Source organism: Vicugna pacos, chromosome 11 (assembly GCF_048564905.1).
Source record: "Vicugna pacos chromosome 11, VicPac4, whole genome shotgun sequence".
In the NCBI taxonomy this organism is placed as follows: domain Eukaryota; kingdom Metazoa; phylum Chordata; class Mammalia; order Artiodactyla; family Camelidae; genus Vicugna; species Vicugna pacos.
In genome coordinates, this window is record NC_132997.1 from 38,349,436 (window position 1) to 38,370,443 (window position 21,008).

General features: G+C 49.3%; 1 protein-coding gene across 2 annotated transcripts in view; it reads left to right on the forward strand.

The window, feature by feature from the left end:
• Positions 1-4,681: 4,681 nt before the first annotated feature.
• The window catches only part of ARHGAP22 (Rho GTPase activating protein 22), a 143,575-nt gene continuing 127,248 nt past the window's right edge, over positions 4,682-21,008 (forward strand). For both annotated transcript variants that reach the window (XM_072971156.1, XM_072971157.1), the window contains exon 1: positions 4,682-5,052. In XM_072971156.1, the coding sequence (XP_072827257.1) occupies positions 5,019-5,052 (34 nt within the window). In that variant the 5' untranslated portion in view covers positions 4,682-5,018. The remainder of the gene's footprint in view (positions 5,053-21,008) is intronic.

Consider the following 21,008-nt stretch of genomic DNA (forward strand, 5'->3'; position numbering starts at 1 on the left):
GGATAAAAACCAATTTTCAGTTCTAGCCCAAAGGCAGGAAAAAAAACCCCATGCCCTAGCTCAAGGCCTTCAGGCAGGACGAGCTCCCTTCTCTACACATGGGAGGGTCCGCCTTTCTGTTCTATTCAGCCTCCCACGTGGTTGGATGCTGCTCCCCTACATCAGGGAGGGAAACCTGCTTTGTTCCGTCTCCTGATTCAAATTGTAATTTTGTCCAGAAGCACCCTCCCAGACACACCCAGAATAACACTTGATCAAATGTCTGGGCACCCTGGGGCCCAGTCAAGGTGACATAAAAAATCACTGTCATAATAGTATTTTCACCATACAGATGTCATGGAGAGAAATAATCCTAAGCATGTAGGCAGGAGCAAAATGTAGGAAATAATCAGAGTCATGTCTGCTGAGTATCTACTACCTTTGTTTTTAATATCATTTATTTAATTGTGCGTTTACACACTTTAATTTCTAATGATGCCTGTGTTAAAATTTTAGAATTCCTAAGAATTTAACAATCTGATCTCAGGGTGGTTGGTACCGTTGCAGGAGGATGGAGAGCGCCGGAGGATGGTTGTGTCCCAGGTCCCAGGTGCATCGGGAAAGGATTCATGAGTGAGCCATAGTAGAGGAAAAGTGAATTTATTCAGGGAGCTACACACTCTCTAGACAGAGTGTGTGCCCTCTCAGAAGGTGAGAGGCCATGGGCTGTGGGGTTGTTAGTTTTTATGGGCTGCGTAATTTCGTAGGCTAACAAGTGGGAGGATTATTTTAACTACTTTGGCGAAGGGGCGGGGATTTCCAAGAACTTGGCCACCACCCACTTTTTGGCCTTTTATGGCCAGCCTCAGAACAGTCATGGAGTCTGTAGGTATGTCATTTAGTACGCTGATGTATTACAATTAGTATGTAATGAGGCTCAAGGTCTACTGGAAGGCAAATCTTCTGCCATCTTGGGCTCAGTAGGTTCTAACCAGTTTCTGTTGCGTCTTCAGTGGCTATGTCATTCTTTTAATGGTTGTGCTCTGCCCTCTTCCCACCTGTCTCAGTACAGGTGGCCGGTCCAGCACACCACTGGGATGGGCAGAAGTGGTGTGCTAGAGGCTTCAGTCACCTGGCAACAGGAACTGATGGTACCATAAGCAGGGAGTCAAGGGATGCTGGTGCTGGTGACCACTGAGTAAGCATCTCAGACTCAGGGTAGCAGTGTTTTCCCCCTCTGCCTCTGGAAGAGCACACTCTGTCCTCCCTGCAGCTTCTGGAACAGGGGAGTGGGGCTCTGCTACCTATAAGACATCTTGGTATACATTAGAGAAAGGCTCGCTTTCCTGGCAGTGGGTCCCTCTCACCATGCTAGAACACATGGCTTTGCCAGCAAAGCCCAAACCCAGCCCTTCCCCTGGACACCTTTGTGCAGTGCACAGCCTACACACTAGTACCTGTGGTTCTGAGTGGAGTCGAGCGGTCTCATGTTGAGCCTTGAGACAGAGGCCCTTTTCTACTTTCTAACTAGAAGACTGATTGGTAAATGTGCCCCTCCCTGAGAAGAAGCCTGCTGCAAGGCAACAGCCAGCCAATACTGCTTCTGGTGGTCCCAGGCTCAAGGACGGGCAATTATCTAATAAAGTAGTAATTGTCACCCCGGCTGCATGATGGATCACCAGAGGAACTTTTACACCTCCCAGTGACCAATGTCCACTCCAGACAAGTTAAGTCAGAGCCGATGGGGGTGAGACAGAGAAGTCAGTTTTCAGAGCTCCCCAACGCACAGCCAAGATTGAGAACCACTGATCTGAAGCCATCCTGGCTGTGGGCCAATGATGTTGATGGGTGACCATCCCACCAAGAAGTATATGTTTCAGTGAATGCCTTCTGGAGAGTTCTAGCCTCCCAATCCTCTCCACTCACCTTGTAGAGCCTACAAATGCCTGGCCCAGAGGAGCCCTTAGAAAATGAAAAAATGATGCAGAGCAGGGAACTGACAAAAGGAGACCCAGGACCACTGCTGGGAGGTGCAGTGCTGTGAGGGAAGGCGCAGGGCAGTGGGAGAGGGGGGGCCATCTCTCTGTCTCTACTTCTAGTTGAGGCCCATATTTCCCCTCCTTGGCCTCCAATTCCTGCCTGTAAGTAAGAGGAGTGGGGGCAGTTCCTCCAAATAAAAGCTTCTGCAGGAGGCCATCATGTTCAGCAGATCCCCATGCCCTGTTCTTGCCCTCACCCCACCTTCCCGGTGGCCTCAGAGGGAGTGGGAGGGCTCCCAGGGGCTTGTGGTGCAGCGTCTGTAAACTCCAGAAAGGAAGGGGTGCTACTGTCCCTTCCAGCTGGAACCCCTGGATCCCTTCATCCAAAGTATTGGCAACATGATCTGAGGGCAGAGAGAAAGAAAGGGCTCCCCTGCCCGGCTCCCGCGCCCCCCCACCATTCTCCAGTACAGGGTCCTACCCTTTTCCCAGCTTTACTTCTGGGTTTGAGCTCAGAACCTCTGTGGTTTTGTCCAGTTCCAACACTGATCCCTGGAAAAGCAGGCGGGTAATCCCAGCCACTAAATATCATCGGGGGAAACAGCTGCACAGGAAAAGCACCCGGGGAGTGGTTTCTTAACCAAAACAAGTGTGAGTGGACCCAAACTAAGACTTCAGGGCATTTTTTCCTGCCTCTGGTTTAGAGGAAGTGGCCCAGGCTGCATTACTCACAGGCTTTCATGATTGCTCAAGACATTGGCACTGGCCACGGGCCCTCCCCCTGTGACCCTGATGTCAACATGAGATGTTTCAGCTCTGTGTCCTCCCCTCTCCTACTGGATGGCCTCTGCCCCAGCCTGACCTGGCCTCTACCTGGCCCAAAAGGAACAGCAGGCAGATTCTGTCATTCTGTCTTGGCTCTGTCCATCAAGCCAATCTCATGGGGTTCCTGGCCTGATTCCACCTGAAGCTCAGGGCTGGGCATGCAGGCGGGGCATTGGGCAGTCAGAGGGACACAGATGAGAGCCCTTGGGAAGTGCTTCATGGCTCCTGTGGTAGAATCGGGACAGTTTCACAGGGGACTTGCTTAGAACGATCAGACTTGTGTGGCTAAAACTCACACTCCAGAGAGAAGGAAACAGAGAACCCAGGAGCAGGAGCTGTGCGCGCATCTGGTTGTGTGTAGCGTTAGCAAGAGATGGGTCACAGAGGAAGGCATTGACAGCACCATAAAAGGCCTTGAACGTTATAGCAAACGTACTTATACTTACTCAACCCTTCTGAGGAGTGGCTGAGGGCCAGAATAAGTGACTTGATGCTGAGTAAGAGAGCTTTGTCTCCAGGGATTCTGCTCTCTCCCTGCAACCTGGCCATTCAACCCACTATATCCTGGTGAGTCCTTAATCTCTCTAACCCTCCTCTCCTCTCCATCGTCCAGATCCTGCCCTCCCTAGCATGGACTGCTGCAGTGGACTCCCAGTGGACCTCCAGCCTCTGGACCTTTTTCCCTTCCAGCTGCTAGAGGCGATTACACATCAGTATGACAGTTGGGGGTGAGCAGACATAGGGGCAATATGAGAATTAGGGTAGGAGCGTGATTGTCCAAAGCAGAGAGGTTCAGTTCCCTCATCTTCCAGCTCTTAAGAGGATCACACAGTACCCTGGCCCCCAAAACCCAGCTCCAGGCGCAAATGCTTAACAGGGTACATGGTGGTGATTTCAGGATCCACAAACGCTGGTCCTCACCATCCAGTGAAATCACTGAGGGCTCTCCAGCCAGGAACCTTTACAGGAAGTGGCTGGAATTGGGGTATTAGAGAGACATCCTGGGTTCAGGTCCCAGCCCTGACAAGACTGTGTGACTCTGGCTAAGATAGCTAACATTTCTGTGCCTTATTTTCTTCGTCTGAAAAGCCATAATAAAGATTTCCCGGCATCAGGGAATTTGAGAATTAAATGAGATACTTACTATAAAGCACCAGCCTCAAGGACACATAGTAGGTGCCTAATACATGAGAACTAGTACTGTGATGGCATTTCTTGGGCATTTTTTTTAGTCTGTTGAGGCTGAACCCCCGCAAAATCCCTACTGTACACTCTTTAGAATTGTGCTAGTATTAAACAGAAACATGGCAGTTAGCAGAGATTCACCACTCAATGCCCAGTTTTGAGATCGTACTTACCACGTGCAGGCCCTGAACTAAGTGTTTCGCACGCATTCTTATTCCTGTCCCCTTATTAAGGTGGGAGAGAAAGGTAACATTCCTAACCCGCATCCCGTGGGGCTCTGAATGCTGCCGCGGCCATATGTTCCTTCCAACACACACCTGTCTTTCAACAGTTGGAACTGTGCGCTCATAGGCGGCCTCCGGGGCCCTCCTGGCAGGAGATATCGGGCAGAGCAGGCCCCCAGTGGACGGATCCTGGATGGAGGGCTCCTTGGCCCGCAGGGGATCAAGAGCCCTCTCCCCTCCGGCCCCCTCCCCGACTCCCGGACCTTGGCAGGGCGTGCGGACCCGGGATGGCCAGAGGCGGCGCATTCCCTGCAGTCTCTCGGTTTTTCCAGCCGGCCCTCCCCTCGCAGAGGGCGGATCCGAGCCCGGAGCCCGCCCGCCCGCCAGGACCGCAGGACCAGCTGGGACCGCGCACTCCACCCGACTCCGCCTGCCCCGCCCTCCTCTCGCATCCGCCCGCCGTCCCTCCCTCCGGCTCCGCTCTCCGGGATGGACTGTGCCGCGTGCGCCCGGGCCGGGCGGAGGGACAGGCAGGCCGTCCCGCCCTGGCCCGGTAATTGATCAGCAGCGGTTACTGAGCCTCTAAATGGTTCGTGCGGATGGGAATTAATTCTGAGATGGATAAATAATGCATTGAGGTTTATGTAGTCCAAGGCAAGCCGTCGGTCCGGAGCCAGGAGAGGCGGCCGAGGGAGCCTTGCCGGTGACGCCAGCGGCCATGGGGGCCCGAGCGGGGCATGAGGGGCAACTGGGCGAGCAGAGGAGAAAAGGGAAGTGGATGGCAGCATGATCGGCCCAGCGACTCCAGCCAGGCGGCGGCAGGAACATGCTGAGCCCAAAGATCAGGCAAGCCAGGAGGGGTAAGTCCAACTTCCTGCGGTGGATCTGGCCACAGTGTGCGTGCGTCTGCTGGCAGACGTGTGCGGACACTCAGCTGGCTGCCACGCTGGGGTCAGATGGGACAGGCGTTCTGGAGGCATCTTGGTGACTGACAGCCCTTCCTAGTGAGGCTCCTGGGGTGGGTAGGGGTCAGACCTGAGACTGCCAAAGGGCGATGGCCAGCTTAGTACCCCAGTGGAGGGTGCAGGCTTCACCCCCACGTTCCATGTTTTACAGAGTCCCTGGCTTGCTCAAAGTGACCAGGTGACAACTTTGGAAAAACTTTCTTTCCTAGAAGGGAAACACTGACTGCTCAAGATTTGCTCTAGCTGCCAAGACAAAAGTGGCCCTCATTAGGAAAGGCAATACCCGGGCTTCTCCAGACAGACAGGTCTCCATCAGGGTCCTCCTTCTGGCAATGTGTTCAGCTGCTCTGCAGAGCCTGCAGGAGCTGCCACAGCTGGGCTGCAAGAAGCAATTCCCCTGGCCGGCAGAGGCTCCTGCTGGGAGAGCTCCCAGGAAGCTACAGGGCCTGGAGATGACCGTGTTGGGGGAGCAGATCCAGAGATGAACAGGAAATCCCAGTGGAGTCGGTAGAGACTTGCAGGGATGATCCTGCTGTGATGGGCTAGCACCCTAGCCAGGCTGCGATCCTGCAGAATGGCCTGGGGACTCAGGACAAGTTGTGGGGCTAGAAACAGCCTCTCCCTGGATGGCAGTTTCTTGGCCAATGCAAGTGTCATTTTAGATGAGAGTATTTGTGTCTTAAGAAAATAGGATGTGTCTTTTCAGGTGGCCAATGTTTGTGGAGGGCTGAGCCTGCCTTGTGAGTAAGGAACACGAGGACAGGACAGGCGGTGTGGAGGTGGGCGGAGCTTCTGCCTGGAGAGCTTGGAAACAGTGCGTGTCTCACTCAGTGTTTGCGTGTTTGAGGCAGGGACCTTCCAGGCTCCCGTGTGCTCACAGGCACACACCCGTCTCTTTAGCATGCTGTAGGCATTTGGATGCTGGCGTTCAGAGAGTGGTCAGAGCCAGCAGGACCCCTCCGGGGGCGCGTGGAATGGGCTGTCACCTCTCGGTCCCAGAGGGCGAAGGAGGGCTGTGCATGGCTTTGCTGAGGGGTAGAGGTACAGCCTGGTGATGACCTGGCGGGGAGGGGCGGGGCAGGCCAGGCCCTCCGAGAGAGCTTAGGTCTTCTCTCTCACTCCTAACATGCTGGTCACATGTGGCTATCGAGCACTAGACATGTTGAGTAATCCCAACTCAGAAAAATGTACACTAGATTTTGATGACTTAGTAGGGGAAAAAAAAGAATGTAAAATATCTCAATGATGATTTTGCATTGATTACCTGCCGAAATGACAATAGCTGGGATATATTGGGTTACATAATACATATGATTAAGATTCATTTCACCTGTTTTTTTTCTTTGATTTTTAATGTAGCCACTAGAACATGTACAATTGCATATGTGGCTCACATTTTATTTCTATTGGATGGGGCTGGTCCAGAAAGAAACCAGAGCTTCAGCAAAGGGGTCTCAGGAAGCCTGCCTTTGAAATCTCAAGCTTCTTACAAACATTGGTTCTGGGTCAGTGGTTCTCAACCAGGAGCTGTTTTGTCCCCCCAGGGGACATCTGGGCAGTGTCTGGAGACATTCTGGCTGTTCCAGCTGAGGGTTACTCCTGATCTAGTGGATTTAGGCCGGGCGTGCTGCTAAACATCCTGCAAACGAGAGGACAGTCAAACAACAAAGAATTCTCGAGTTCCACATGTCAGTAGTGCTAATGCTGAGAAACACTCTACTAGATAATATTATCTGGTAGGATATGTTAAAAGATAAAGTTTATGGTGCATTAGAAATTAATAAGCTCATCGCTTACCCATAAAAACACATAATCATAAATCATGACAAGAAGCATTCTAAGAGCATAAGGGCATATTCTACGAACGAAGCTTCCAGAGGAAGCAAGTGGCGTTTGAGCTATGAACTGGAGAATGGAGGGGCTAACTAGGCAAAGGATGGTGGAGGGGGGAGGCCACGTTCCAGGCGGGGACCAGCATGTGCATATGCCATGGGAGGGGAGGGGCGCGCAGGGCCAGGAGGCTGGGGCTGGGGCAGGAACGGGCAGCACACACAGCACGAGGCTGGAGACCAGGTCAAGAATCAGATCATGCAGGGTCAGGCTTGCAGCTTAAGGAATGACGCTGCCTGGGGACACTTCTGGTGAAATACACAAATTATACATGCATGCCTCAAAGAAATCAGGCTCTGGTAGAAGGAAGACATTTCCTCAAAGTTCATCCCCATCTACACCTTTTAGGAGTTGGGCAGGCTACAATGTTATGAACATAGCCAGTCTATAGTCTGCAAATTGCAGCCCCTGCGAATCCAGACACTTCCTTGTCCAGATTGCTCCAGACTATATACATTCCAGATACACTTCCAGACTACACCACCACATGGTACACTGAGTTGCATGGAAAACTAGAGTCACTTTCTGGAATAGTTAATAAAACCAGCCCCGGTCAGCTGGCTCTGCAGATAGGGGCTTCCCAGGGGCCGTTTTCCAGGGCCCGCTGACTGTTAGCTTCCTGGCAGGTCCCCCATCCGGGCCAGCCTGAGCTGTCAGCTCAGAGGGTGCCATCACCCTAAAGCCATCCTCGTGTCTCCTTCCCAGGGAAGGAGAGATGGCGCAATGGAGAACCTCCCAGGGAAAACCATACTGTCATTTACCTGCATATCAAACTAAGTTTGGTCAGCTGTCTGAGCTCAACTTCCAAGACATAGTTAGAGGCAGAGGAAGCAAATGTTGTTCACCGCCCCTGCCACACATACACACACACACACACACACACACACACACACACACAGAAGAGGACAATAATAATTCAAAAAGATAGGGAGGCACCCAAACCAGCTGGAAATATTTCCCAATAGGCCAGTAAATTCAGACAGTGTGCTTAGTTTTAAGTGCATCACACAATTCAAATGGATTCAGAAAAAGTGGTCCCGATTAGTGCAAACCAGCTCACACTGGCCATTAATCCTGTGATTCTAGCCAGCCATTGCCTGCCTTGAACCAGTTTAGACTCACCCTATCTAGTTCTGGCCTGTGGAAGCCAGTCCAGGCCAATGGGACCCAGGCGTGGTTGGCCCTGCCCCCGCTCAGCTCCTGCCTGGCTCTGGGGCTGGGGGTCCCTTCCGGGGAGCCTCTCCTGATGCCATGCCCAGCAAGCGCTACCTCCATGAGCTTTGTTGCCATATTCCCAAAGTGGGAATGGAAGAGACAGGGCACCCCACCCCTCCCAGTTTTCCCAGAAGAACGATAGGATGAATTCACTACAACTCCGTGAACTTATCACAGATGCAGTGGAGCAAGTCACAAGTGTATGTGTTCTGTGACACTGTAAAAATGGCAGTTTATTTTTTAAGATAGAAAATAAAAACAGAAGATAGGTACCCTCTCTCCTGAGAGCAACATGGGTATTTTTGAGGGTGAGGAGGGCCAGCAGATGCCCAGGCTGGACGGTTGTGCCCATGACCACACAGTGTGAGTGCTGTGCCCTCCATACACCCTCCCCTCACGCAGCCCCCAGGCGTACCTGGTTCACCCCATCTCTTCAGGCCATAGTCAGAACAAAGCCCCAAAATACTTGACCCTGACGCTACCCTACAGCCTCCTGGGATTGCTCCTGATTCTGAAATCCCACTGTCACAAGACCTGCTCTTCCAAACATTTGTGTATTCCCCACTTCTTTTTTTAATTGAAGTATAGTCAGTTACAACGTGTCAATTTCTGGTATACAGCATAATGTTTCAGTCATGCATATACATACATATATTTGTTTTCATGTTCTTTTTCATTATAGGCTACTACAAGATATTGAATATAGTTCCCTGTGCTATACAGAAGAAATTTGTTTTTATCTATTTTATATATAGTAGTTAATATTTGCAAATCTTGAACTCCCAATTTATCCCTTCCCACCCCCTCTCCCAACCAGTAGCCATAAGTTTGTTTACTATTTCTGTGAGTCTGTTTCTGATTTGTAGATAAGTTCATTAGCATCGTCTTTTTTTTTTAGACTCCACATATGAGTGATATTATATGGTATTTTTCTTTCCCTTTCTAGCTTACTTCACTTAGAATGAAGATCTCCATATCCATCCATATTGCTGCAGATGGCATTATTTTATTCTTTTTTTATGGCTGAGTAGTGTTCTATTGTATAAATATACCACAGCTTCTTTATCCAGTCATCTGTCAGTGGACATTTAGGTTGCTTCCATGTCTTGGCTATTGTATATAGTGCTGCTATGAACATTGGGGTGCATGTATCTTTTCGAATTAGAGTTCCCTCTGGATATATGCCCAGGAGTAGGATTGCTGGATCTGTTCCTCTGCTCTTGACTGAGGCTTCCTCTGTGCCCACTAGCATGGCCCAGGATACAGATTTGTTGATTTGGGCTTGCCCTGTTCCACCAGGATGAGGTGTGGGAGGCAGCCCTGTTGTTTTATCTCCCAAAGAGCTCTAGACTCGGCCTGTTTCACTCAATCTGATGTTATCATGATCTCCCAGCCACCGTCATTTCTAATCGATGACAGTAACACTCTGCCTCACCCAACCCACTCCCATCCAGTCTCCTCTCCAAAGCCAGAGCCATCTTTTCAAATATAAGTCCAGCCATATACCCACCTCCAGCCACTTCCTCCTCCTGCCCCAAGTTGGCATCTTTTGGTGGTTTCCCCATTAACCTTTGAGTTAAAATCCAAAGCCCGTAAGGCCCGGCCCTCTTATAGTCTAACCACCAGCCAAACCTCCAGACTCCTCTGACTCTCCAAGCTTTAGCCACACTGCCTTTCTTCCCACTCTTCAACTATTTCATGGGCCTCCTACCACAGGGCCTTGGCACATCCTGTTTTTCCACCTGGAATGCTTCCTCCTCCTTTTCTCTCTCTCTCTGTCTCTGTCTCTGTCTCTCTGTCTCACATGCACACATACATACTTCTAAACTCTTACCCATCCTCCAGTTCTTAGCTCAAGTGTCACCAGCCAAGGAAGTGCTCCCATGCACCATAGTCTAACTGGGTCCTCTGCTCCATGGCCTCCTTTCCTTTGTGGCACTTACGTTGGATGGTTGTACACTCCTGAGTGTGAATGTTTGGCGCATCAGTGTTATCCCACCAGACTGTGAGCTCCATGAGAACCGGGGCCATTTCTGGTTTTGATTGTCATTATACCCCAATGCCAGGCACCTGGTAGGCACTCAGTACATATATGTTAAACGAATGAATGAATGAATGAATGTATGAATAAGTGAGTGAATGAATAGTGGGGAGAGCATTAGCCTGGGAGGCAGAAGCACTGTCTCTGGACCAAATTGGTCTACATCCTTAGGAAAGTCGCCCGCCCTTGACTGACTTACATGTTGTAAATATTTTCCCAATTTGTTGCTTGCCCTTTACTTTTATATCAGGGACTTTTTTTTCCCAAATGTACGTAACTTTTTAATTTTTATGCCACCAAGCTCTCCATATTTTCTTTGAGAGTTTCTGCCTTTGTTTAGAATATTTCAAAATAAAATTGATGTTGCTATTAAAAAAGCACCTTCTTTTAGAGGAAATCATTAGACAGATGAGCAGAGCCCCAGCAGCGTTAGCTGCCCTCCTTCACAGGAGTGTCAGTGTCTTAGAAGCCTTGATGAATGTGCAAAGCCTAGACAATACTGTGGGGATGGAGAGAGAAAGCTCTATGAATGAGATAAAGTACCTTCCGTGGCCTTATTTTTCTTGATTTTCCCACAAGAAAGCAAACCTTTATTGTGTGTCCTCCATGCTCCAGGCATTTCCATGGTACGTATTTAATTCTCATGACGACACTAGCATGAGGCTTCATTATTCCCATTTTAGCAGATGTGGAAGGAGAATTGTGGGTACCCTGCCAACAAGGGGTGGAATTCATTCTCATGTCTCCCCAGTGCTGAGACCTATGCCCTCCCCCTTACCCAACACAGGGACTCACACTATCCAAACACCACTGCAGGTGGCCCTGCATGTCTCCAGGAAAGCTAAAGATTCTTTGAGGAATAAAATGCAGTGTGATTTTCAAGAAGATGCCCACTGCCTATGAATACATGGAAATTAGATTTGAACAGCTGTTGGAATATTTAAGGTTGAGTTATTGATTATGTAGTAGAAAACTAAGTAAATTAAAAGGCAAGGCAATTATGAACTCCAGGGAAAACAAAAAGTGATACATGAAAGGAAAGGAAATTATAGGGTACTACATAGCTCAACTGGGACTAGCAATTACGTAGTACTAATAATGCCAATTCTGCATATTGATCAAACTGGAAATACACTATAGCTGTATGGGGAGGATGGGATGGGTGCTTCTGTGTGTTGGGGACAGGAGAGTGAAATAAATAAAACTTTCATCTGCCATAGTTAGACGTCAATAGAAAATACTTAAAATGGAAAAAAAAATCAAGAAGTGATTTGGCATAAAAAGAGATCATAAGTCAGTGAAGCAGAATAGGGAACCCAGAAATAAACCCATGCCTATATGTTCAATTAATCTACAACAAAGGAGCCAGCAATATACGATGGACAGCATATGGAATGGACGGTCTCTTCGATAAATGATGTTGGAGAAACTGGACAGCCACAAGCAGGAGAATGAAACTGGACTCCTATCGTACACCACACACAAAAATCAACTCAAAACAGATTAAAGACTTGAATGTAAGACCTGAAACCACAAAACTCCTAGAAGAAAATATATGGGGTAAGACATATAAACTCTTAGACATCAGTGGTGGCAATCATTTTTGGGTTAGACACCAAAGCAAAGGAAACAAAAGCAAAAATAGACAAGCGGGACTACCTCAAACTGAAAAGCTTCTGCACAGCAAGGGGAACCACCAGCAAAATGAAAAGGAAACCTACAGAATGGGAGAAAATATTTCCAAATCGTGTATCTGATAAGGGGTTAATATCCAGGATATACAACGAATTCATACAACACAATAGCAAAAATAAATGAACAAACAATCCAATTAAAAGATGGGCAGAGGAACTGAATAGACATCTTTGCAAAGAAGACATACACATTACCAAGAGATACATGAAAAGGTCCCAGCATCACTAACCACAGGGAAATGCAGATCACAACTACATTGAGATACCACCTCACACCTGTTAGAATGGCTGATGCAAAACAGTGTGGAGGTTCCTAAGCTGGAAATAGAACTACCATATGATCCAGCAGGTCCACTTCTGGGTTTATGTCCGAAAGAAATGAAAACAATCTCATAGAAATAACTGCGCTCTGTTGTTCTTAGCAGCATTATCCACGAGAGCCAAGATGTGGAAACACGTGTCCATCAACCGATGAATGGATAAAAAATGAGATATATATACATATACGTGTGTGTGTGTGTGTGTATATATATATGTATATGTATATATAATATATATAATCTGAATCCAGCGACGAGGAAGAAGGGAATCCTGCCACTTGTGACAACATGGAGGGACCTTGAGGGCCTTATGCTGAATGAAATGAGCCGCACAGAGAAAGACAAATTCTGCCCAGTATTACTTGTATGTTGAATGTAACAACAGCAGCAAAAAAGGCAAACTTATAGAAACAGAGTAGAAAAGTGGTTGTCGGGGCTGGGAGGTGGGGGAAACAGGGAGAAATGGGCAAGAGGGTACAAACTTTCAGCTGGAAGATGCAGAAGGTCTAGGAATCCAATGTAAACCATGGTGACAGTAGTTGATGACACTGTTGTATAACTGAATTTGCTAAAAGAGAACGTGAATGTCTCATACACACACAAAAAGATAAATACGTGAGTTGATGGGTGTGTTGATAACTAGATGAAGGAGATCAAGACAAAATAAAAGGAAGAAATGGCAATAAATGAATACCGTTTAGAAATGTGGAGGTAAATACCGAAGGAACCGACTGGAGCCGTTGCCTCGCGGGGCTGGGGAGCGGGGGAGGGCCTGCCCGGTTTCACCCTAAAGCCTGTAGGGTTGCGTGAGATACTGGGGGTGACAGCTTGTTCCAATCACACTGGAGGATTGTTTGGAGTAAAGTTTCTGCTCTTAAGGGGTGACCGTGGGATTCACAGACCTCCTCTGACTGCTTGGTTCCAAATGATGTGGCCTTCCAGAATACACCCATGGTGACCTTGTGCTGCCCCCTCCCAGGCTTCTCAGGTGCTCAGAGGGCTCCCTAAGACAGACCACCCCCGGGGGCCTGAGATGGGGACCGTAATCTAATTAGGTGATGCAGCGTCTGCTTTGCCTGAGATTCAGAGAGAAGATAAGGGCCTAGCAGAGGGGGAGTGAGGTATGTCCAGGAGAAGGTATATGAGAACAGCTCCTGGAGATGGAACTAGGGTCTGGGCTGGAGCGTGACAGGAACTGGAAGCCTTATTGGAGGCTGTGGTGGAGAAGGGGGGCCGCGGAGACTCACCTGGTGGCCTCTTTATTCTAGCCAGGTGCTGCCACCACTGCCCAGAGCTGATACCCGCTCCAGAGCTTCAGTGCCCAAGCCTGGACCACCTCCACCACTAGAGGACCAAGCTCTCTCCCATCTGTCCTCTCCAGGAGCTTGCTCAGAGCTGAAACAAAATTGCAGAGACCTTCAAATGAGCAGCATGTCTAGGACAAATCCCAGGGTTCTACTTAGAGGAAAAAAAAAATTCCCAGTTAGGGGATCTTTAAACAACAGTGGCCTTAAAGTATACTGCAGCCCGATTTTTTGAGTATTGTTTTTCTAGGATTTTTTCATTGTTCATTTTTAACATTTTTTTCATATTTTTTAAACTGAGACATACTTCCATCCATACAGTAAAATGCACACGTAAGTGTGCAGCCCAGTGACCACCACCCAGATCAAGACATAGAGCATTTCCTTCCACCCCAGAAGCTACCCTCCTGTCTCTTCCCAGTCACTCCTCCCGACTAGACTGACTCACACTCTGCTGATTTCTATCCCTGTAGAGTGGTTTTGCCTATTCAGTTTCATATCAATGTACTCATAGGGTATGATGCTCTCATTACTAACACATTAAAGGCCACAGATATTTCTTCCACTTTCCTCTTTAGGGAAGGAAGGAAAATGAGAAAATGTCTTTGAGTGTCTAGGATGTGCCAGCTGTGTGCTGACTTTCTGCTTACAGGCAAGCATCCCATTTTGATCCTTATACCAATCCTGGGAGTCAGGGGAGGGAAACAGAGGCAGGAAAATTGAAGTCAAATGCTCAAAACTGCCCCACCAATGAGATCAGAAGCAGCCTGATTACAGGACACAGGTCTGAGAGGCCTCCCTCCACAAATGTGGCCCCGTCCAGGCTGGACAGTGTCCTCTGGGCGGCTTAAGCCCTGATGACATGAGGATGCTGATCCTTCATAAGCACTGGCTTCCCGGGCAGGTGTTCACAACAGTACCACCAGGTGCAGGGGCCAAAACAAGAGGTGGGGTCATGCTACCCACTCTGTCCTGGCCCTTCGCAGATTTGTTCAGCTGACAGCAGCCTGGCCGAGCAGCAGGCTAGTGGGAAAGGGGAGGGCATTAGGATTAGATGGATGAGGAGGGGGGTCATCCTTTGGGGGTGCCCTCACCCGGGGCTGCCAGCCATGCTGGCCATGGGTGTGGATGCGTGTGGTGGGCTCGGGCGGGCCTGGCCCCCTGCACCTGGTGATGCTAAGAAATCCCAGCTTTGGCTACTATTTTATTTCAACTCGCTGTATTTCTGACAAATGAGACAGCTCAAATACTGTAGCTTCAGATGCCTTCACCTCCCTGCCTGCAAGGAGTCAGACACATGTTTAATCATTCATGCACTGACCATATTTTTCGTAACAGCAATAACTGTAGCTCCTGTCTGTTGAACTTGTGTAAACATGCTGTGGAACAAGCACAACTCATGAAGCCACTGTTTTTGTGCCCTCTACTGTCCTGCGGGGGCCAGGCCTTCCCCTGTCACTGCCTGGCAGGGCCCCGTGACAGCTTGGAGCACTCTGGAATAATGAAATGCTCTAAGTCACCCATTAGCAAAATACAAGACCAGTTCAATATTTCCACATCCTTCCCTGGGCCACATAACTGATTTTCACCCACCTCCTTGAAAACATGCTGCTTGGCCGGTCCCTCACTTTAGAGGGTCATGTCTCCTGTGTCTTGGTGCCCTGTTGGAGCTCCCATTTTAATGTCCTGTTACCCTTACCATGTGTGTCATCTCCTTCAGTCTTGAAGAGATCCTCATTGAGACAGAGAGCACTATTGCCCCATTTTTCAGATGAGGAAACTGAGTCCCAGAGAGATGAAAGAACTTGCCAGCCAGGAAGGGGTACCCAGCCAGTAATGGCAGTGCTGGGATTCAAAACCCGAAGGCTCTAGAAAACCATTGTGCGTTTACTTGTTTACACCCCAAGTTCTTTCCGGGCAGCAGGAGAGGAGAGCTGTCCTGGGGTAGAAAGCCTCTTGTGTCTAGACCCAGAGGCATGTGTGCTGTGAGGGGCAGACTGTGAGCCCCTGGGCATGGCTGTTATGCAGAAAGGCAGTGAGGAGACAAAGTAATGAGGCAGGGAATTGACCCATCTCACATCCAGGTAGGGCTTTCAACAGGGGAATGATGTGTCTGGACAGGGCATTAGGCAGATGCTGGCTGCAGTGTGGGCAGTGGGTCTGCAGGGAGAAAGCCGATGTTCAGTAGATGCTGTGGGAGCAATGACGTTTCCTGTCTGCCACCTGCAGAGGGTGTGAGGGGGAAGCAGGACCATTGTCAGAGCACATCTACTGAGAGTGCTCAGCCGCTGTCAGCCAGGCTCCCGCACACTCCCCCGCCGGCCCCCAGCCTACCAGTCCATCTGCAGCTGCCGAGGCCCTCGTGCCTGGAGATGAAGGTGACAGTTTGTGTCCTGGAGGGAAGATGCACGGCGAACCCAAGCCTCCTCCTTCCTTCTGCCTCTCCTCCCAGATACCAGCTGGTGGGAAAACTTGAGTTCTGTCCGTGGAAGATGCCCAGAGTTCATTACCCATTCATTACTCTTAGACACGCCGGGTACAAAGCACTGCCAGATGCTGGGCTAGAGGATCTCTGGACTGGGCTTCCGGCCCCAGAGAACTGGAGAATTGACCATGACCTTCGTGTTTGCAAGTGGAAATAAATGATTTATTTGTAAGACACTTTGAACTGGGTTAAGCCTAGGCTAGGAGGCTGCCTTGGACTCCCCAGCCAAGACAACCAGGGACCTGCCCTTACTCTGCTGAAATCATCAACAGCCTCAGTGATTACTTAACCAAGGGTGGAGAATGTATTGATCTAAGCTAATGGCCCATAGGCAGGCAGAAATGAAATTTATAATCAATATTGAATTACATCAACTCCACGGATCCTAGGCTCCTGGTGAACGGCTTGCTAGTCTGAACAGGAGCAGTGGTAGCAATCCTAGGGCCAGCTGCTCCCCGATGCGGTGCAGAAGGGCGGCGAGAGGCCTCCCAGGGGCTCTGCCTGCAGCAACAAGAAATCGTGCTAACCACCATCCATCCATTCTGCGCTTCGCTGTTTGCAAAGCACTTTCAAAGTGTCATTCATTTCTTCTGCACCACGGCCTAGGAAGTGGACACAATTCGTATTTTGCTCCCAAAACTTGGGGTTCCAAGAGGCTGAAGGGCCTTAGGCCTCCAAGTCCTGGGCCTCTGCGTTCCCACCGCCGAACTAGGAGAAATAGGAAAACCACATCCTGTGCTTCCTGCTCCTGTTTGCTGCTCCTCCAATCCCATGAATGAAATTGACAATCTTGTGCCCTTTAACCTTTCGTCATGTGAAACAGGCCTTGGGTAGGAGAAATCCTGTTGGTGGATTTCTTCGAAACCAAGATTCGATCTTTCCCGTTTTCTCTGAACTTGAGGGTTCCATCTCATGTCCACACATTTGCTCGGCAAGCATTTGTTAAGAAGCTCCAAACTACTTTGTAGGAATTCAGCCTGAGGAGGGCACCCTCTCGGGCCACGAGAAGCTCACAAATCAACCCAGCACAGAGAGGCACGTGTCCGGCCAGAGGTGTGTGCCCTCACAGTGGTCAGCAGTCAACCCCCTGCTTTGACTGGAAGACTAGAGTCTTCATACGATAGGAAATAGCTACACTGACACTTCAGGAGTGGGTCAGGGCTTGTCAGGGTGGCAAGCACAGAGGTGTGACAGTGTGGCTCAAAATGGCCCTTGTGGGGACCGGTCATTGATCTGGAAGGAGTGGGGTGTGTGGTATGAGTGGGAGGTGAAGCTGGAGGCCTAGCTGCACACCAGCTCAGAGACCTTCTCATCTTCTCGGCTTCATATGCATGTCGATGACAGCAAAATCTGACTTCACCATGAAAGGGGGCACAGCCTCCTCAGATGAGATGCAGCAAGAGGGACCCCCACCATGGGACGATAGCTGGATGTCCAGCCTGCAGATAGAAGTTAGAGGAGGTCCATCAGTCTTGTCTTTCTCAAAGAAAGGAGTTTTTAAAATTAGTCTTGGTGGGAAGGAGTTAGGGTTTGGTCTATTCTAGGACAGGGATGTGGATCCTGTGAGAGTCAGGGTTAAAAGCCTGGGAACCAGACTTTCTGGGTTTAACCCCATGCTCTGCATGTCTTCCTGTTCCCCCTGCTGGGCACACCCTTTCTTCCTGCAGCCTTCCATAGTGTAGGGGAGGAAAAATTCTCTATCCTCTTAAGTTTGGAACCTGATACCTGCTAATTAAACTGATAAAAGATTAACAGGAGAAAAGGCTTATAATTATTTTTCCAGTTTTAAATGAGTGAGGGGCTGCTTCATAGAAAAGATGCAGTTAAACCCAGGGGCAGTAAATTATGGGATGGTGACTAGGAAAAGTATGGTAGATAAGAGGTGTTTAGTAAGGTTCATTATGCAGACTTGAGTCACCTCCCAATGATAAGAATCTCACTCTCCCCTTCCTGGTACAGGAGTGGCAAGGAATCTTTACAAAGGAAAATTGATGCCCTGCTTTTAGGCAGAAATGGGGAGGGAGGAGAGCTCCTCCTGTGTACTGTTTCTCAGTTGCCTTCAGCTGAAAATAATCGATATGCCAAAGTGGCATATTTTGAGGTGGCTGAACCTGATCCCCTCTAAGGGCTCGCTCCATTCTTTCATCTGGATTCAGCCTCATCGCTGGTCTCCCAGTCTCCCGGTGGACGCCCTAGCAGCCCCATATGCTCCATGGATGGATGAATGAACTTAGATCCAGTTGGACCTGGGGGTGCACACTGCATGGAAGGGCAGGTCAAGCAGTTTGGGGGTCACCCTGCCTCCTGCACCCCCTTGCTGAAGACCAGCACCAGCTGAGCCAGGAGGCAGACCCAGGAAGAACCAATAAAAATAACCGTTAGGAATGTAATCTTTGTCAGGCGTGGGTATAGCTCATGCTTAGCGTACACGAAGTCTTGGATTCAATCTCCAGTATCTCTAGTAAAAAAAAAATTTTTTTTTGATCTTTTCTATTGATGTTTTTAAAGCATTAAAACAATCATCATGAAAAAAAAATCCAAACTTTCTAGATCCCCCTCAGAGCTATATTACAATTAATACCTTTTACTTACGGTGGGTAGGTTTCCTTCTTGTCCATATTCCAGGCCCCAAAGTGAGGGCCTGGCTGGCTCTCTGGACCCCTCAGATGGGTATCTTAGCAAAGAACAGATGACCAAGAGGAGCCTAGAAAGAAGCTAAGTAACAAGTTTTTAAAAAATGTTAAAGGTAGGGGGCACTCAGGAACCAGGCTGTTATAAATCATCTGAGGCTCACACAGCGCTCCCAGGACAGCACGGGAACCTGGCGAGGCCCCCTCGCCCTTGGCTGCAAATTGCATTAACTTTATGAAACCGTCTTGTCGGGCCCTCTCCAGAGTGCCTCTTCCATTACCTCCCCTCTCTCTTCTCCATCAATCTTTCAACTTCAATACTTACCCTTTAAATCAATTCAGCTCTGAGAGCCATCTTGCTATTTCCCCAGCCCAGCTTTCAAATCCCATTGACTTTTATAAATCAATTGTGTTTTAGTCCAAGCGCAGCCACTCCTCCCTGCTCTCGGGGCTGCATTTACTGAGCTGCAGATGGAAAAACAGCCCTAGCCGGCTGCACAGCGCTGAGCCCTGGGGAGCAGCGCAGGGCCGGCCGCCCCAGCAGCTGCCAAGGCCTCGTCAAAAGGCCCTAAAAACGAACAGGTGTGTTATATGCGGGTCTCCTAAGTAGACCCTGAGATGAGATTGTCATGCGGTAATTTCTTACGGATGTACCCCCAAGGGACCCCAGTGAGAGACAGAGGGAAGAGGCTAGCCAAGCTGGGGTGCAAAGCCCAATAAAAGGGGGATCTCACCTGAGCCCCAGAGGAAATTTGAAGTGTGAATTACACCTTTTGCCCCCTCTGAGTGGCTTCCAACTAGAAACAAGGCTGCAGGGGCTTTCAGGCTTCCATACCCAGGAGTCTTTGCCCAAGGGCTGGGGGGTAAAGGAGGGATGTAAATTCCTAGGCACTTCTGGTTTTCCCACTGCTGGCTCCAAATGGCTCCAACAGCCCAAAGGCAGTCTTCCAGAATGGGCCGGCAGTCCTGAAAAATCACTGGGGTAATCTGTTGGAAGTAAGGGGGCATATAAACAGAAAAAAAGAATTAAGAGAATTTGGGTGGAGCTCCAAGGTGATCCACTAAGGTAAGGTAGCTTTAATGTGTTCTCAGCAATTGCTAAGCTGTAGCAGCTGCGAGGCACTCTTGTTGCAATGCTGGGTGAGTGAATGACCGACCCACCCTCGCTGAGCTCCCTCCTCACATGAGATGGGGTGGAGCAGACAGGCTGGAGTAGACCCAGGGCCACCAGAGGGGCTCACCTACAGAGGACTGCCCCCTGACCATGGAAAATCTACAGATGCACCTGAGCCACGCTTGCACGAAGCATCATCTGTTCGGCCTCAAAGCTCCAAGCAGACAGAGGCTCGGGGTCGCTCTGTGTTGCCGACCACAGCCTAGCGTGGTGCTTTTTGCAGATAAATACTCATAAACATTTGTCTAACTCGTGATATTTTCATTGCTATTTTAGATCTTCCAAGGGGATTTAGCTCCATTCCAAAAGAGCTCTTTCTTTTAAAGTTTTTATTTTAATTTATATAAGCAATGCATGCGTTCCTTCTTGTATAAAACCGCAACACTATAGCCCAGTCTTCCCTTCATGACCACAATCCCTGTTACAGCTGTGACGTGTTCTTTCTATGCAAATGCCTGTCCCCCTTGAATATACCTTGGGATGTCTTTTGTTTAAGGGGGAGGGTTTTTCTTCCCCCTTTAAAATAGTTTTATATTTTGTGTCTTGTTCTGCAATTTGGTCTCTTCCACTGCTATAATATGATTTAAGTAAATGTTAAAATAAAAGCAGAGAAGGGTAGATGGGAGGGTTGGGATGCATCTTCAAAGGGTGCTCAGGAAGTCCTCATTGAGAAAATGGCATTTGAGTAAAGAACGAAAGGGCTGAGCGGAAGCCCTGCAGGGCCAGGATCAGCGGGTGCAGAGCCGGGCGGCAGGTGCATGGCTGATCTGTTTGAGAAAGAGCAGATGCCAGTGTGGCCAAGGGCAGGGAAGCACAGGGAGGTCCAAGGGGCCATGTGGCCCGGTCCCGAGGACCCTTGTAGGCTGTAGTGCTGGCTCCTACTTTTTACTCTGAGCAAGAGGGGAGTACTGCAGGACTCATAGGGAGCAGCATGCTCTAACTCCCATCTTTACAAACTCTCCCTGGCTGCCCTGTTAAGAAACTGCAGTGGAGGGTGGCAGACTGGAGAAGAGACTGTGGCAGTAATTCAGGTGAGAAATGATGGTGGCTGGGAACAGGCAAGCCTGATAGAGTTTCCGCTGACCTTGATGGGGGAGA